Here is a 14,394-nt window from a genome sequence, read left to right on the forward strand (position 1 = left end):
TAAATGGGCATAAATTTAATTCTGGAAGGATAAATTTGGCATTCTGAGAGCTAAATGTGCATTGAGCAAGGTTTAAAAGTGCCGTGGCACGGGAGTGTGCCGTTGTCTGCCTGGCATGGTATGGCACCGGCACGCTTCTGTGCCGACACTTGGTAACGCTTGCGTGCCGATGGATACGTATGACCTCCTACTGGTACGCTTTGGCACGGATTTTTTTCAGTTTTTTTAGTTTCAATAAACTCTTATAATATTATTTTGAAAGATTTAATCAAATAATTATGAATATCTATTATGTATAACTTACTATACTCATCAATTAATAATATACTTGTAAGCTTTTTTATATGTAAAGTACAACTACACCTGATGCAGAATAAAAATTTTTACAGATTAGAATTTTAAGAATGCAAAAACATATTTCTTTCTTTCTTTTGACCATATTACAGTTTTTCTTTTATAAAATACAAAAAAAATAATTTTTAAAGTAACTTTAAAAATTATTTAAAAAAATTATATTAAAAAGTATTTGAAAATTTTATTTTTTAATTATTTTTTCAAAAAATTATCAGATCTATCAAAAAAATTAAGCAATAAATTATATGACAAATAAATTAAATAAATTTAAGTATCAATTGATTTAATTTAGCTTTTAATTTTATTAGTATTTTTAATCTTTTAACGCAAAAAATAAATTTTTATGTTTGATGTGCCTCAAAATTTGTTTATTGACTTTGATTTTGTTCCCTTAATTCGCCAAGAATTTCACGGTGCGATAAATTTTGATTAAATAATTTATGAAAAGAAATGAATGTCTGTAGTAGAAGCGGAGAGCTTAGGCCGATAAGGAGGGTGCGTGAGGCTTTGCCCCCTACGGTGTGGATCGGATATGTAAATTAAAAATTTGCCCGTATATTAATAAATAAAAAATTAAATTATAATTTTTTTTGACTTACCTAACAAGTAGATTTTTGATTTGTAATGTCCTTGGGGGATGTGGGCTGCTTCGTGGTATCCCAAAGGACAAAACAAAAAGAAAAGGAAGCAAAAGGAAAAAAAAAAAGAAACAGAGTGCCGTGGCACGGACCTGCGTATCACTCTGTCTCGCGCAAGACGCAGGTCCGTGCCGCGGCACAGAGGGGGGTCCGAGACCCTTCCGTACCGTGCCACTTTCTTGGTGGCACGGTACGTGCTGTATGGGGCGGCACTTTAAATCTTGCATTGTAGTCACTTGAGATATTACTACCTCTATATTCTATGTTTAATCACAAAATTATGTGGACTTCATTTATCCAAAATGCAGTCCTTATGTTTTCTTATTTTGCATTTCACTTTAATTGCAGGCTGACTTTATGCAGATGCCATTCTATGATAATACTTTTGATGCAATTTATGCAATAGAGGCAACATGTCATGCACCTGATGCGGTATACAAACTTGTCAAATTCTTTTCTGTGATTGCGAATGCACACAATCTTAATCCAATATTTTTGGTTGGTATAGGTTGGCTGCTATAAGGAGATATATAGAGTGCTGAAGCCTGGCCAGTGTTTCGCTGCCTATGAATGGTGCATTACTGATCACTTTGATCCTAACAATGAAAGCCACAAGAAAACTAAGGCCGACATTGAGCTTGGTAATGGCCTTCCAGATATCCGCACAACAACCCAATGCCTTGATGCTCTGAAGCTTGCAGGATTTGAGGTAAGTTGAGAGACATGTGGCTTATTGCACAGATCAAGCAGTAATTGATTCCTTTGGGATACACTTAGGGGTCTTTCATTTTACTTGTTTATTGTATTCCAAGAATATTATATATTTTTATATTTTGAATGACAAATTTGTTACCAACTAACCATGCCACTTGGGTTGGGAAGCTGTTGGACATTTGTGTATTCTTGTTAATGAACTACTCATGATTCCCATCAAGTATGGAATGACAAAACCTCCTAACCCATGGTATTGTAAATATGCCTGCTAGTTGGGAATGTATGGTGATTCCATAACTTCATCAACGTCTCTTGCAACTTCCCGACCTGAGTTCCATGGTGACGATTTGAATATTTTAAATAGAAAGTAGGAGGATTCCCAGAATACTACAAATTGTGGAACGAATGGCCTGTTAGGAGTATGTTTTATTGGATTTCAAGATCAATCTCCTATGTCTTATATCCATTTATATTGCGATTGTTAAATAATTGATATAACTGTTAGCTACTAGAAAATGGTGTTTTAATATTATGCATTCAACCATTTCATGTCTTAGCTTAAGACATTTTGATGGGCTCAAGACGTGACTGGGAGCTTGTTGGGATTCAAACACAAGATCTCCTACTTTAATAACATATTAAATAATGTGAAACAACCATTTATCTCTACATCTACTTAGATATCATGTTAAATGATGTGAAACAATCATTTATCTCTAAGGTGTCTTTAATATATTGTTTTTGGTACAAATGTATAAAACTTACCCGAACTATAGATCATTTTGATCCGACTACCCAATCTTTTGAAATTTTGATTTTAGTACCAATCTTTCAATTTATTTAAGTGATTTGATGACTCTTCGGATACAAAATTTAAGCTAATTTCTTACTTTAGTGAGTTTATAGTTATGTAAATTGCATAAATTATACCAAGTAAACCTGTAAAGATAAACGATGCATTCAAAATTTGAAGTTATAGAGTCACTAATTGGCTCAAAGCCTCAAATCCAATAAATTAAAAGGTCAGGTAGTAAAATCAAAATTTTTAAAGATTAGAGAGTCAAATCCAAATGCGTGATAATTGAGATAAGTTTTATACATTTTTACCTATTTATTTATTAACTCTTCCGTCACTTCTGGGCTTGAGACAATTTAATAGCCCAAGACATAAACGTAGGTGGAGAATGAACCCACGGCCTTACGAAATGAAGGGGTGCCCAAAAGATTGATCTGATAGGTTATGGACCCGAGAATATAGTTAACACCTTTCATTAGAAAGCAAGTGGGAAGAAAAATTCTATCTTTCACATTATATGCATTTTAGAGTTTTGGCTTTGAAGCATTACAGATAATTTTGGTTGATAGTAGTCCCACTCTATGCACTCATCTTTAGTACTTTGTGTTATACTGTGAATAACTTCGCCGCTTGAAGATTGTATGGGAGAGAGATCTTGCAGAAGATTCCACTGTGCCATGGTATTTGCCCTTGGATACAAGTCGGATATCCATTACTAGCTTTCGGTTGACAGGATTGGGACGTCTCATTACCAAAACTATGGTAACTTATATATAGATATTACTTCTTTTAGTTCTTCACTTCTTATACTGGTTCTGGCCCATCTTGTCTATTATTAATGTAAATTTTTTCCTTTCCTATTATAGGTTAAGGCACTAGAGTATGTTGGTCTTGCTCCGGAAGGAAGCGAGAGAGTCTCTTCATTCCTAGAGAAGGCTGCTGAAGGGCTTGTAGATGGTGGCAAGTGAGTTAAATTTCCACAACCTACAACTGCATAATTGAACTTACCATTAAGAATGCCTGATTGGGTTTATGCACTAGTTGATACAAGTGGAGGGCTGCTAATTCAGCAATAGTGGAGATCAAATCCAAACTTGACTATATGAATTTCATATTTGATTCTCCAATGTGGATTTATTTCTTGCTTTTGGACTCAAACGCATTAGTCTTACATTAGGTGATGTTGATGCAGGAAAGAGATTTTTACGCCAATGTACTTCTTTTTGGCCCGTAAGCCTCTTTCCGAATGATGAAGGAAGAGAAGGAAGTTTCAGGTTTTATTCAGGTTTGTCAACTATGGCCTCAACAGCATCCTGTGCCTTTCATTCTATTTCGGTAATTGAGAACCCCTCAACTTTGAGATAGACCCCTAAATCTCATGTATATTTTTTTTTTTTTCCTTGTGTTTGAGACCACCTCATCATCCTTTGTTTATTTTGATTTGAGTAATTTCATAAGATGAACTGCAGATGTTTGGTAAATTTGATGGTGATTCTCTTGAATTTAGTGGCTCTATTCAACTTTTATCTGACCCAGTGCTGGTTTTGTTTCTGCTTCGAGGGCTAATAACTAACAGAGCGATTTATATTAGCAGGATTTCCATTTCATTTGATGATAATAAGTCAAATCAAAACTAAGAGAAGTTGATGAATATCGATTGAAAAAGCAAAAAGGAAGAAAGGAAAGTTTATGGGTCTATTTCAAAAGGGATAACAGTTTGAGGCGTCCATATGTTTTTACCTTTTTCTTTCCGGAAACTGGATGAAATGTCTTGATATTTCCCTCTAAAATAACAGTGAGAAGTCGCGGGATATTTTGCTAGATTTTGAAGTTTGTGGGGGAGTTCACCTTGCTAAGCATATGTTTGTTGGTTACTACGATATCTGTGATTGCTGGTTCAAAATTTTTGCCGGTGTGTAGGAGTGTGAGAAACTCTATTTCATTCGTTCTGTTGAAGGCATTATATTTCGTGCCATGTGGTATGTGATGTTTCGGCTTTTTGTAGATTCTTATTTCTGGTCATAATTTATCAGTTTACTCTCATGTTTTGTTGGTTTATTTTGTTTCTTTTCCAAACCAGAAGTGCAATTTGGTTTGGTCTGGTCTGGGGCGGCTTGTTTGGGGGGGGAATAAACTACTACCGAACCAAATTTTTTTGATATATGGATTTGTAAATCTACATCAAACTCAATTCAGTTGGATTCGGTTTAACCAATTGGTATGGCTTGCGACATGATTCAAGTTGCTCGCAACTATCAAAAATAAAGAATGGTTACTTGTGATAAGATATTTACAGATCCGTTTTAAGTTTTGCCAACATGTTTGAGCCTTCTATCCAACGTCGTTTGGTCGCACATAGAGATAGAGAGAGGTCCCAACATAGTTTAGGCTGAATGGAAGATGGTTTGCGAAGCCTTAGCCTGTCTTTGTACCCATAAGAAGTTGTTTTTGATACTACATAATNTTGCTAGATTTTGAAGTTTGTGGGGGAGTTAACCTTGCTAAGCATATGTTTACAGATCCGTTTTAAGTTTTGCCAACATGTTTGAGCCTTCTATCCAACGTCGTTTGGTCGCACATAGAGATAGAGAGAGGTCCCAACATAGTTTAGGCTGAATGGAAGATGGTTTGCGAAGCCTTAGCCTGTCTTTGTACCCATAAGAAGTTGTTTTTGATAATACATAATAAGTTGTTTTTGATAATAGGAACTTTGAACTCTTGCTACGAAATTTTTGGATATCAAACCGGACCTCTCCAGATGGTAGTCCTGATGTGGGCCAATTTACCTTGATTTTCAATCAGTTTCGCTGCGGGGCCTGCTGCTCTAGCTAATTGTCCATCCTTCCCACATGTGATTTTTTATGTTTATGTATGGTCCTTTTACGAGTCTATCGGTTGGAGTAGATTCGTCTTTTATCAATAAAAATTTCTTGCCAAAGTGTACAAGCTTTGGCCAAATCATATAGCTTTCTAGATGTATATGATGATATTTATATAGATGGATGGATCGTATATGAATCATATGATGAATTGTCAAATGAGTGGGTACATAGAAATCCAAATTTGTTGAATCACTCATGTTACGACCCATTCCGTCATTAGGCTTATATTCTTCATATAGCTTTCAGACTGAACGACTCTATGAAATTACATTGATACTTACATATATTTGGGGTGCCGGAGGGGATATCTCTATTTTACCCCAGGGGATCTTAATTATCACTACTTAGCTTTCAATCCGCATATAAGCATAAGCATCAAATTAAATGTGAATAAATTTAATCGGTACTAAATGAGTATAGTTCTGACTATGGGTACAAGCAAATAAGCCTAATGCCTTCGGATTTGGATATAATTTTTATCTGTATCATGTCGGCACCCGATTCTTGATGGTGGTTACTATTATATTGTATGAATGCGTGCTTCATATTATATTTGAATTCGCACTTTAGAAACTTAGATCTGAATATAATATTTTTTTTTCAAAATTTGGTAAGGAGGAATTACTGTTTTCGAATTTGGTTGTGGGATTCGTTGTTTCTGTCAGTTTAGTTTGGTTATAGAGACTGTTTGGATCCGATCTGTTGCTCTAAAATATAGAAATCCAACAAAGCAAACATGAAACCTTCTTTTTTTCTTTTTTTTTTCTTTTGTTTTTTGGGGTGCAGAACAGAAATATCGAAATCAAAACAAAAATATCAAAATCAACCAGGTAGGCTGTTGAATTAATTAGTCCATTTTGGACTCAAAACTTATTTTCTGAAAATAGTTCGTATGATAGTGTAGATCAGTAAATACAAGTTGGAACCCCAAATAGAATATAGCTCATGGGTTCGGTGCTTTTAGAAAGAGCGCAAAGTTATTGAGGTGGGAATGTACGGAGGCCCCCTCACCTACAAGACATAATGAAATGGCCCCTAAACTTCACCTTTTTCTTTTTCTTTTTCTTTTTTTGAAAAAACTTCAAATATCATCTCTATGATTTAGTGATTTTTCATTTTAGTACTATATGGTTTAACATGTATCACTTTCGTATCGTGTGGTTTTATTTTTATCTTTCTGTTATCCCCTCCGTTAATTTTTTTCGTTAAATCAGTGACAAAGTTAAAACCAAAGGATACTAAAGTGAAATTCGGTAAACCACAAGGTACTAAAATGAATATTCGATAAATTACAGGTGGGGTATTAGAAGTTTTTTATATATGATTTAACAAAAAGTTAACGGATATACTAACGAAAAGAGAAAAATGAAACCGTATGGTACTAAATGATACACTTTAAACTATAGGATGCTATAATGAGAAAACGCAAAACTACGGGAGTGGTATTTGAAGTTTTTTTTTTTTTTTTTTTTTGTGTGTAAACAGTTGGTTATTTTTCTTAGTTAATTGGTTACTTTATAGCATAAATATAAATATATATTAATATTACCACTCATATGTATATTTGTTTTACCGATCAAGAAATAAATTGATAGTATAGTATGTCATAAATAAGATTGGTCCACTTATGTGAGCAATCATTTTTTTGGGGACTATAGAAATCAAGCAAATAATGAGGCATATATAGGATCAATTTGAGGTTATTGTCAAGATTGCGAAAGGTAAGTCGCACAATCTATGTGATCTGTATATTTAGAGCCAAATGTGAACCACAGTTTAGCGCATGGGACGGCAAACGAATGTAGAGCTTTGGTTAGACGCTCCGAGGTGACTAAACTAAGAAATGCATGGTACTGAGAGAGGCATAAGCTTATTTGATTGAGATTATCTGCTAAAGTATGTGTTTCATATACTACATATATTTGGGTTACCATGTGAAAAAAAAAAAAAAAAAAAAGTGAATAGATTTCTGCTTCCTTATTGTGTGAGCCTTTATGAACATATGTGTGACATCCTAATAGTCTCATATTGGATGAAAACGGCATTATGATTGAATATACAAGAGACCGTTGATCCTAATAATAATAACTAAACTTACGTATTTAGGGCGGTAATTTGGACTTAATGAGTAATATATTATTGCTAGCGGGTGAGGTTGTTACTTTTAGTATCAGATCCAGTTTATTGGCCGAAAGTGTAGTGTACTAACTTTCACGATAATTTCCCGAACTTTGGCCAAATTGGGCCAAGTTCGGAGAAAATGGCGTATGAGACTAATATTGGAGGAAGTTTAGAAGCAAAAGTTTGGGTTGAGTGTAAATTTCATTAAATGGGAGGTGTTAAGTTGCAATTATAGTGGGGTTTATGGATAAGACCTAATTCATCTACTCTCTTTTTTATCTTCTACCTGTACAAGATAATGTAAGTTTTGAGGAGCTCAAGTATCTATCTAGATTGTATCAAACACCTAGAGGAGGGTGAATAGGTGTAAAAGCCAAAAACCTCAAATCTCAGTGCGATAAAAAATAAATGCGAAAAATAAAAATCACACCGAGATTTACGTGCGAAAATTCCAACTTAGAGAAAAACCCACGGGACCAACACGCGAAAAAATAATTAACTACGAGAAAAGATTATAAGGTGATTACCGATCCCACGGACTCAACCTCTCTTAACCTCCTATGAATCTCGCGGAATCCTCCGGGTTGTCCACGCCCTCACGTTCGAATCCACGAACGCCACGTTCTAAATCCACGTAACGCCTCCACTTCGAATCCACGAAGCTTTCGATCCGAATCCTTGAACTGCCTTCAATCACGCCGAATCCACGACACCGCCCATGAAGAATATCATGAATATGATGATACTTTGCTTAGAGTATCGATGAAAACCAGGGAAGAGAACTCCAAGCGAAGAGTAGATCAAATCGACATATAGATATCAATTTTCAATATCACGATTTGACCTAAAAGAGGCTAAAATGTAGAAAATAGGTTTTAAATGAAATCCGAGCCTCTAGGGTTTCTCAAACATGTATTTTCGTGATGCTTTATGACTTAGAGAATCCTAATAGCTTATTTATAGGTTTTAGAATCAATTGCAGTCGGATTAGAAAGTTTTTCGAAATTTACATTGTGTACCGGTACACTTTTAAGGTGTTACCGATTACATGATGACGGAACAGAAAACCAACAAAACACTGAAACCGGTTACATGTCGATGGTTGTACCGAAACATGATTTGTACTGGTACACTTTCAATGCTGTACCGGTACACAATGCAATTTTTAGATTTTGCATTGTTTCGGGTTTCACACAATTCCGAGGCGCTTTCTTATCCACTAAACTTTGATATTCATGATTCTAACGTTTATAACTAAGTATGAATCACCATAACATGTAACAAAACTTTATCTGAGCATCGTGATTCATGTTGTGAGTTATTTTCGATTTCTTTGAAGTCTTGGATTCTTCGATCTTCGACGATACACACCGAACCTTCAAGACTCCGACTCAATTCACGAAACTTGCCAACACTCAAGACTTAACAATCTCCCACTTTGGCAATTTCGTGACAAAACTCAAAAACTCATAAATTACATCATAAAAGAAAATGAAGTTCAATTGTCATCACCAAAACATTGAACTCCTCGCGTGTAATCCAAATACAATTTGAAATTCAAAATTACATCAAAACTCCTAAAACAGACTCCGCAACTAGGAGTCTTGAAGTCTTGATTTCCTGCAAAACAGATTATCCAAAAACAATATAGAAATTTGAAACCATTGGATTCTTATACCTTCAATATACCTTCAATGTCATTTTCCTCGAAACTTCAAGACTTCTTCCCCTTTGTTCTTGAATTCTTTGTAACGTATCGAAACCCCGATAGCGATTATCGAACTTTAGCCAAATTGGTTAAAGTGCCAAGAGAAATGGATGGACAAAGTGCGGTTGACATTCCAGCAATATTGGAAGGGTTAAAAAAAAATTCTAAAAGAGTTAAAAGGGTTTTAGCATCGACCGGCGCGAAATACAATCGAAAACGGTGCAAAATCAACATTTTGGGCAAAGTGTACCGGTACAACCATCGAGTTGTCACCGGTACAGCCCTGCAGACCGAGAAGAACTTGCTCTCGGGTTTGAGTTTTTGCAGAAGTGTACCGGTACACCCCTGGTGTGTACCGGTACACATTGGTAAAATCCGAGGAGGCTGCTCTCGGGTTGCTCTCTGCGTAATCGTGTAACCGGTGACAGAACAAAGTGTACCGGTACACTTTGGTCTGGCAGCAACAATAAGGTCTGTTGCAAATAAGAGTTTTTGGGCGGCTTAGTTGCAAATGTTACAACATGTAATATACCCCACACTCCTCTCCTTCATAGCCAACACCCCACACACCCTCTCCCTCTCATTTCTCTCTCTCTTTCTAGAAATCTCTCAAAGGAGCAAGAAGGAATAGGAGGAGAAGGATTTTTGGAGGGTTTTGGAGCTTGGAGAAGATCTAGATCTCTCCAACAAGAAGGACCTTGGAGAGCTTTGGGCCAAGGTGAGGTTTTCATGGAAACCTAGGCTAGGGTTTGGATTTATGTCCTAGAAAACTAGGTTTTGATCTTCTAATGAGTATAGAAAGCTAGTTGGAGCTATAGAACATATGAAAACTCATGTTTTTTAAAAGTGCTCTAATGGTGGATTTCTAGGGTTTGCTTTATATACCCTAGAAATGGTTTGGATGGTTCTAAATGAACTTCTAGAGGTTAGACAAGCTCTCTTTTGCTTGTTTTAGAAATCAAAACCTAGGATTTAGCAAATGGCAATGTTAGGGCACCCAATTTGGGGCTTTTATTTTCGCATGTTTCTAAGGCAAATTGATCTTATAAAATTCTAATTAGGGATCAAACGAACACGTTGGGCAACTCGGTTCGACGTTACAAAAAGCCTACGTAGGAGTTCTAAGTATAAAGCCTAATTTGGCTTCGTTTTGCCGCAGGTTAGAAAGTAGGGCTTCCAAAACTTCAAGAAATTCACCGTAGCACCTTTGCAACCATACAAGGTGGGTGGTGCATACCAAGGACCTCGAAATTTCTTTTATGTCTAAAGTGTCATATTTGAGCATATGTATGTATTTGAGCATATTGCATAGTAGGGTAATTGTAGGCTTCTTTTTGCATGTTGCGAGTTCAAATGCATGTGAGAATTTTATAACCCTACCTATGCATGATAAATGACAAAAACTTAGTGGGTTTAGAGAACAAATGTGACATGTGGTCATGAATGTAGAAAATGACATTGATGAGTCAAGAGTGCTGAGTCGAACACTTAGAAAACAAGTGTGGCATTAGTGAATGAGTATAAGAACAAAGTAGTGTATATGACACTAGTAAAGGTTAACGAATGCAAGTATACAAAGGTAGTGACATTATGACACAACAACCTTAGAATTAAGGGTCATATGTGCATTGTTTCCTTATAGTTAAGGAATGGATTGGACTTGACATCTTTATAGATAAGGATTGGATCATACTCACCTGTAAGTCCTTGCTCGAGGGTGGTAGCTCCCCCTCGGGCGATGTGCTCCGGAGTTGTCATTACTGGGTCGTAGCGAGTATCTCCCCAGAGGACGGTCCCGTCGGATTGTAGCGGGTATCTTCTCGATAGTAGGGATTTGGTTGGTGAGTCGTTTCGGACGAAACCTACGGATTAGCCAAGAGATTGGACAATGATTGTTATCTTGCATTCATCATGAGCATATTACTGAGCATTGCATCGATTATTATTCAGCCATATTAGCTGCATTTGTACAGTTTGGTTACTATCTATATCTCTTTTCTTATATTATGCATGATTTAGACCTAGTGGGAAAGTCGGCGTGGTTGGTTGCCAAACTCACTGGAAACTTTGTTGTAGTTCTCACACCCCATTTTTCACAGAGCCCGGACCGAGCGAGCCGGCGGATGATCGCGGTAAGGGTATCGTGCCCTAGATAGGGACCACCTGAGATGGTTTCTTATTTTGGTTTAGTTGCTGTTGATGCCAAAATTGAAATTAACATGCCGACCTAATCTACGTATGAGCCAATAAAGACACGTGGTACACCAAGAGTCGGCAATAAGGCGCTTGAAGGTTTTAGGCGGGAACGGTTGAGAAGTAGGCATAACTTCCACGATGGAGCATAACTTCCATGAGGAGTGGGCGTAACTTCCACGATCATGGTTACAACCACTCCCCCACTACTTTCAACCGACCAATAATGTGGACTGAGAAGACATCACTATAAATAGTAACTTCAAAGCCTGTAATGGGGGTCTTTCTCCATCCTGAACGAGAAGACCACCTTTATTTTCTCTGTATTTTATCGCTTTTCTAGTAGTTTAAATGTAATCTTTTTCTTTTTCGCATTTACTGCTTTCCTAGGAGTAGTTCGCTAAGTAGAACCCTGGAGTCTGTCTGCCCCACGGGCATCACTCTGTTGTAGACTACATTTGCAGAGTCTGTCTGCCCCGCGGGTATTACTCTGTTGTAAACTATATTTCTGAGTCTGTATACCCTTCGGGCACACTTTTTTTTATTATTATATAAAGGCATTCGGCTCTTTCAGCCGACCAGTCATTGTGTACTTCTTCTATTCGGCTCTTTCAGCCGACCAGTTACTGTATACTTCTTCCATTCGGCACTTCTGCCGACATTGATCCCTGCACAGTCCATACATTCGGCTCTTCCAGTCGAACCAGTTTTATAGTTAAGGTTTTTGAACCCGGCTGATTTGATCCCTCATCAGCCGAATCGCTTGATCCAGTCGAAGGGCGCAAACTTCGAGGGTCACTATCCGCAGCCGTTTCTCACCACGACGCGCTTCCCGAGGAGGATCTTTGACCGGGTCGAGGGTCGAAAAAATTGGCAGCCTAATAATTTTGGCACGCCCGGTGGGAGTCGATTTTAGATAAATTCACATTCTTATTGAAATTATGGCTGATGATAATGCCATGAATTTGCGCAATAGGGTTGTTCCTAGAAATTCTGGGAGTGATCAACCTAGTGATTCAGACAATGATGTCGAATGTCAAGCAGTTTTGCCAGTTGAAAGAGAAACTAGTAGACAGTCGGCTCATCAAGAGTCGAGTCTAACTCAGGCGCTCGGCCAGATGAGCCGAGTCCTGCAAACTTTAGATCAAAATATCCATCAAAGTACCGCTTGACTAGATGCGGTGCTGGCCGCCATCACGGCCTATAATGAAAATATTGCACGAATAGGGCAATTATTGACTCGAAATGAGCAACCAATGACAGGCTTACAAAGGCCTATGATGACACCAGTATTGCAAAATCCTGCGATACCGGTAAATGGACAGCCCAAATACCAGGGGGCACCATTCCAAGCGGCTTACAGACCGGTCGTCGTTAATACCGGTCAACAGCCGGAAATTACATGGGGATTGCCACCACCTCCGCCGATGGCAACATACCAGCCCCAAAATATAGGGGCTAGAGCTGGGGGGCAGGCTCCAAATATTTAAGGAGCAAATCCCATAGTACAAAACTTCGAACCATTACAAGGACCGAATGTAGCACAAGCACAAGTTCCTTTACAGGGAAGCAATAATGAAATATATGCGCAAATCGAAGAAGCCATCCGAAATACTTTTGGAGTAGGAGCAAGCCGGCAATGCGGCCTATATTAGATCACATTATCCTGCAAATATAGACACAGAGCATCCATACCCGGCAAACTGGAAAATGCCGAAGTTTGATAAATTTTCTGGGGATGAGACTGAAAACACGGTCGAACATGTGGCACGGTTCACGGCAGAGTGCAGAGAAGCCGCGACAGAAAGCAGAAAAGTAGTCAAGTCATAGTTACAGGCTTAAAGCAAATGCAAAAACAAGCTAAGTAAAGAGAAGCAAAAACTACGCAAAGTAAACATCATCCTAAACTAAAGAAACAAAGCTCGAAGATGACGTCACTCGGTGTCCTCATCATCATCATCATCATCTCCTGCTCCAGCTCCAGATCCCCCAACATCAGGAGCACCAGTGGACGGTGGAATGAGTGGATGTCTCAATGTCGATCTCGTATAGGTAGTATGGGTAGGAAATACGTCGTCATGTCGACATCCCAGTTTTTCCATAATTCTCTTCATTCCTTCTTCCATATTTTTACCAAGTAGCTCCACCTTCTTCTTTAAAGATCGCACCTCATGGTGAAGTGACTCTACAGTGATAACTCCCCCTGAACTCGAAGATCCTTCACGCTCTGCACGATGTGGAGATGCTGAACTAGAAGCTCCTCTGGAAGATCCCTTAGTCTGCTGAAAAGTTTTCAACGTACTTACAGACTTGGCCCATATCACTGCATCAATTGGTCCAAGACCAGTGTCGTATTTCTCACATGACACGTCTACTCCATTTTCTTGAAGAATCTTCGTGATCAAGAAAGGAAATGGGAGTAGGTCACGTGTAACGCACTGGACCTTAGCAAATTGCGAGATTCGAGTGTTTGATCTGTGTTCCGAGTTTTTCTAGATATTTTAGAGGGTCGTTGATAGTGTTCTGACCTATGGCTCGTATCCCGAAGATTGAGGTTTAAAACTTGGCACCAAAATTCAAAATATTGGATTTTTGGATCTGCTCTCGGGTTGTCTCAGCAGGGCTTTGTACTGGTACAACCTTGATGGTTGTACTGGTACAGAAAGTGTACCGGTACGACCATCAAGGTGTACCGGTACACTTTCCTGTGTACCGGTACACAATGCAGTGCGAGCTGTTTTTGCGGAGGGGTGTATTTGCAATTGTTGCAAACTCTATATAACCCACCCCAGCCTCCTTTGAGAGCTTTTTGAGCCCTAACCAGTGGAGAACAAGGTGAGCCTCTTTCTCTTTGATTTCTTCTCCATTTTTGATGGTTTTAGCTAGTTTTGATCTCCTTCTCTTTGTCTCTTCTTGCTTCTTGTTGGTTTCTACCATGGGAGAAGCCTTGAGCTCGTGATTGGAGCTTTGTGGAGGGAGGATCTTCAA

At 38.1% G+C, this 14,394-nt stretch overlaps 1 protein-coding gene across 4 annotated transcripts; it reads left to right on the forward strand.

Moving 5' to 3' along the window:
• Positions 1-1,271: 1,271 nt before the first annotated feature.
• LOC109706372 (cycloartenol-C-24-methyltransferase 1-like) lies at positions 1,272-5,540 on the forward strand. Of its 4 annotated transcripts, none has more exons than XM_020227168.1 (6): positions 1,272-1,424; positions 1,501-1,701; positions 3,139-3,264; positions 3,369-3,466; positions 3,695-3,787; positions 5,208-5,540. In XM_020227168.1, exons 1-5 carry the CDS (start codon positions 1,350-1,352, stop codon positions 3,750-3,752), a joined length of 558 nt encoding a protein of 185 aa, XP_020082757.1. In that variant the 5' UTR covers positions 1,272-1,349; the 3' UTR covers positions 3,753-3,787; positions 5,208-5,540. The 4 variants fall into 4 exon arrangements, with proteins under 4 accessions (XP_020082757.1, XP_020082756.1, XP_020082754.1 ...); XM_020227167.1 differs by lacking the exon at positions 5,208-5,540 and adding an exon at positions 4,299-4,543; XM_020227165.1 differs by lacking the exon at positions 5,208-5,540 and adding an exon at positions 4,097-4,168.
• The last annotated feature ends 8,854 nt before the right edge of the window (positions 5,541-14,394 follow it).

Source organism: Ananas comosus, unplaced genomic scaffold, assembly GCF_001540865.1.
Source record: "Ananas comosus cultivar F153 unplaced genomic scaffold, ASM154086v1, whole genome shotgun sequence".
NCBI lineage: Eukaryota > Viridiplantae > Streptophyta > Magnoliopsida > Poales > Bromeliaceae > Ananas > Ananas comosus.